This window comes from Nestor notabilis, unplaced genomic scaffold (assembly GCF_000696875.1).
Source record: "Nestor notabilis isolate BGI_N333 unplaced genomic scaffold, ASM69687v1 scaffold2516, whole genome shotgun sequence".
Classification (NCBI taxonomy): Eukaryota; Metazoa; Chordata; class Aves; order Psittaciformes; family Psittacidae; genus Nestor; species Nestor notabilis.
The window spans coordinates 38138-42693 of NW_009933133.1; the positions used below are offsets into that span (position 1 = coordinate 38138).

At 36.4% G+C, this 4556-nt stretch overlaps 1 protein-coding gene across 1 annotated transcript in view; it reads left to right on the top strand.

The window, feature by feature from the left end:
- RGS22 (regulator of G-protein signaling 22) overlaps positions 1 to 4556 on the top strand; it is a 58605-nt gene that overhangs the window by 14837 nt on the left and 39212 nt on the right. The window contains exons 5-7 of the mRNA XM_010016703.1: positions 1436 to 1521; positions 3335 to 3500; positions 3842 to 4008. Coding sequence (XP_010015005.1) covers positions 1436 to 1521; positions 3335 to 3500; positions 3842 to 4008 — 419 coding nt within the window. The remainder of the gene's footprint in view (positions 1 to 1435; positions 1522 to 3334; positions 3501 to 3841; positions 4009 to 4556) is intronic.

Sequence of the window (4556 nt, forward strand, 5' to 3'; positions counted from 1 at the left end):
TCCTTCTGATATTATATATAATTTTGTGTACCAGCCATGTACAGATGTGAACATGTTATGAATCACTTAGATAAAAAACTGGGCTGTTATTCAGTAAATACATAAATACATAAATACTAAATGCCAAAATAAAGAGACAATCTTCTGTATTTCAGAAAAGCTTGTCAATTTACCAGAAAGAGGCATAGACTGTGTGGTTGGGAGTAATTAGTCTCCATCCCCACATATTACAGTGTATGAGCCACTGCCAACATAAGCTTTCCATATTTTGAAATATTTTCTTCTCTCTAAATGAAACCACCCACTTTCTGAGTAATTCAGGTTTTTTTAATCCCCTACAGATATATATGAGGCAGAATAACCCTTGTCCCTAATTCCATTAGGGAATATTAGCTCATGGAAAGAAAATTTAAAATGTAGTCTACACAACTGATTATTTGATATAGCAAGTAGCATCCATCTTTGCCCCAACTTCACCTGTTTTTATGGACGAGGAGAGTTACTGCATTCTTCCAAACCATCAGTCTCACTTTCACTAAAAGGAAAAATGCACCTCAGATAAATAAAACAACTCATCCCCTAAGAATGGAAAAAGTACACTCTTAAAAAAAATATTGAAGTGTGCTGTGTGCCATTTCTAAGGGAAACAGCTATGTATCACTGTGGCCCATAGTCAGAAATCTTTGTGTAAGTTCTTAGGCATCGTTGTTTTCATTAACTGGCTCTGTGTTGCTCGCTGTTCAACACATCCCTTTCACCCCCCAGACCACTTTTTGGAGGCACTTCCCTTTCTGCTTTGATGAGGCACTATGCTTGGACCGCTTGAGCTGTTATGGGCCCGATTCATAACATACTTAGGTTTCCACAATAAGTGTTACTTTGTGCAATGCGGTTATGCAAGCTCCAACATAAAAGTGAGAAACGTGATAACTGACTGGCTTTTTATTTGTCTGATTTTGGTTTTAATATTTACAGCTTAATATCTGGGAGTATAATTTAATTTAAGTGTTTTTTAGTCTTCAGATTCTTGAGGAAAAATAGTGGGTCTTTATAAATGTGACGAAGTCAGAAAAATTAGCTGTTTCCTATTGCAAAAAAATTATGAACATCTATTTTGCATTTGAAATTGTACAGTAAAAGCATGATCAATGCACATACTATTTCTGAAGAAAAAACACCCCTGATTTGTTAAGAAAAATGTACTCTTATACATGAAATCAGATTTAGATCTTTTTAGCTGTTGATAAGAAAGTAAATGAACTCAATTGTCCCAGCATGATTAAGGCTAAACTGTATAACAATGATGATGTTCACTGCATATTTGTTTTCCTGAGACAATGCTTCTGTAGAAAGGGGTCGGAGAGAATCAGTTACATGGCATACAAAGCAAGAAAGTCAAGCAAACTGCAAATCTTTGGTATTTCTTTTTTAATAGTGCCTTAATCGAGAACAAGCAATTCAGTGGATTAAGAAAGAGAGGCTTCCAGCATTTCTGGAAAGTGACTGTTACTTTGAATACAGGTATTACAATCTTTTATGCTTTCAGTTTTAAATTAGTTCATTTTTTCTCTTCTGTTAAATTTATCTTGACAGCAATCTTAATAAATTTTCTCCCACCTCTAGGCCTGTTTGTTTAATTTTAGCATTTTAGTGACCTGGATAAAGTAAAATCAGTGACTTTTTTTCACTCATCATTTTGTAATTTTCCTTGACCATGAACTACTCATTTCTGAATCTGCGTTCCACAGAGATATCACTGTACCAATGCGTCTTTCTCTACTCAATATGTAAGCCATATAAATGGACGTTATGAATCCATGAAATCTATTTAGAAAAAAATGAGCCAGTTCTTTTTATTTCAATTACTAGCTTTGTGCCTTTGTGCCCGCTATCAAACTTCCTTTTTCAAGGTTCTCTGTGGGATGCTGTGGCATAGTTGGATGACGTACTGTTATACACTTGCTGTATTTTTCCAGATGTCCTTTCATCAGATGTTCTTCATGTTTAGTATGCTTTTTTTGAGGATCTGCCTTTACATCCCCCAAGGTTGTGTTAGATGCTGATAATTGTAGTGTGTTTCAGGCATCCTAAAAGGACTTGTAGTATGGTTCATAAGGTTCATAAGGCAGGCTTGCAGTATGGTTCTTAAAACTTGTGTTTCCTGATTGTAATAACACACAAGTTACTGGGGTATAGACTTCTACATTAAAAATTTCAAAATATTTTCAAAACTTTCAATATCCTGAAGACCGAACTTAAATTTGAACAGGGAAAACAGTGCAAAGAATAAGCAAATCATGGAAGAGTGCTCCATTTTACCTTTAATTGCAGCCTGCTTTACACACATCTGGGCCTCATGAAACACTATCTTAGATCTTCTACTATAGCAGAATATTTCTTTGGTCAAGCAGTAACCTAAGAGAATTACATAAAACTAACCTTAAGCATGTACCTAATTTCCATTGACATCAGTGGTTTAAGTAGCTTTCCTGGCTCAGGACCAAGATAAGCTGAGATGCTGAAAGGGAAATTTGAGTTTATAGATGAAGATACCTCAACCCTAGAAAAAAATCCCATCTGCCTTCAGATAATGGGGACAAATGAAATTGGGCATTCACTCATGGTCGTAGGCTCAGGCGTAGGCTTTGTTTTCCCTTCACATGCACCTTGGTTGGTTTTGGACTGCTTTCGAACTTAGCTAAGTTTTGCTCCAGTTCTTGATCCCAGAACACTCACATTATTGATGTGTGTTTCTAAGTTTGCCTTTCTGAATATCCTGAGGTTCACACTAACACAAGATAGTACTAGTGTGCTCTTCAGTCATATGATGTCCGCATATATCTGCCAGCTGAACACGATAGCGCTAGTTGTCAGTTATCATCTGAAAATTCAATTAGAATGATTGCTGCTGCAGCATCACTGCTGGAAGATTGCTTGTATCAGGAACAGGAAGTGTAGCATTTGGTGATGATACCAGACTTCTGCAATCTGGGACAATAGTTCTATTTTATCAAAATGTTTGAGGGCTTCTTGGCAGGGCTTGGGACTGCATAGATACATGCATGAGCATCCTGACAGAAATCAGTTTTACTGGTAAAGATTGATAATACAAAGCAGGCCACCATCTGTAAAGCTGGTGGACTATGGAATGGTAGTACCAGTGTTTACAAATGTGACATAATAAGGGTAAAATAATAAAGCAGATCATGAAGTTCTCTGTAACAATTTATTTGTAGATTGGTCATGGGTTTTATTGCCTATCCTGGGGAAAACAGCTTATTCTCTAATTAAAAGCTAGAATTAACTATTTTCTTGTCTCAACATTTAATTTCAGGCTAGCTAAATTGATATCACAGGTAGAATGGAGCAAGACTGGCATTAATTTCATTATTGATAGTGACTACTATCCCTGGATAAGGAAACAAGACTCAAGTCCTCCCCTTCCTGAGGAGGATGAAACTTCGTTGGCAATAAGGAAGTTCTGTATATCGCCTGACCAGGTAAAATTAACATGTTTAGTGGGTGTAACATTAAGATATATTGAATGAGCTGGGTGAAATTATTGTAACAGGTCACAATCTTATTGGACATCTGATTCTCTGAATACCCCTTATTTTCAAAGCTCTTTGTACAGTAGAAGGTTAAAGGTTTGTAATGCAGCTAAAATGCAAGCTGTGTTACAAATATGCTCAGCTACTTTCATACAGCTCTTCACTGGGAACTATTGTTACAGAAATCTACAGAGACTGCACAAAACGACTACAGATAGTAAGCTTTCTGCTCTCAGAAACACTGCAATAAACAGAAAAATATGAATTATTCTATGACATTTCTTTCTTAGGCTATGGTTTCTCAGACAAAGGATTGGTTTATGTTAGCAAAAGGAAGTGAACTCGTGAAAACTACAGATTCATTTTCACATCCTGTAGCTTCTAGTCAAATTCAGTGTTTGCCTGGACAGCGTGAAAGAGATGATACATTAAGTGAAAAAGACAGTCTTCTGGGTAAGTAACAGTGGCTTAGCCATAGTATTTATAACAGAACTCTGACTAGGTGGAAAGAAAAGGCATTCCAAGGAATTTCTGCTAACTTGTTATCTTCTGAGTACCACAAGGTATCTCAGGCTTCAGACAGGGATTTGTTTCTTTCCACAGCCACAACATTAAATGAAAATTTGAGCTAGTAACTAAGAAATTTTGTGATAGTAGAAGCCTCTTTTCTTACATATTTCTTTGTCATAGGTATCTGTAATTTTCAGCCGTTTTGTTGTTATTTGTTTGTTTTTCCATTTGATATGTTTTGGAAGACTTTCTTCATAGAATGACAGAATGGTTTAGATTGGAGGGGACCTTAAAGATCATCTAGATCCAATCTCCCCTATCCCTACCTTCTTGTCTGGATTCTTTGGGTATTTGATAGCGTATGATTGGTGTTGCAGGTATCTTCTTAGGGTATTTATGCTGGGCACTTAAAGGCCTTTGGCTGGCAATTTTTATGAATCTCACAGAGTGTAATTGTGACACTCTTATCTGTCAAATTCAACTGAAATTGTTCAG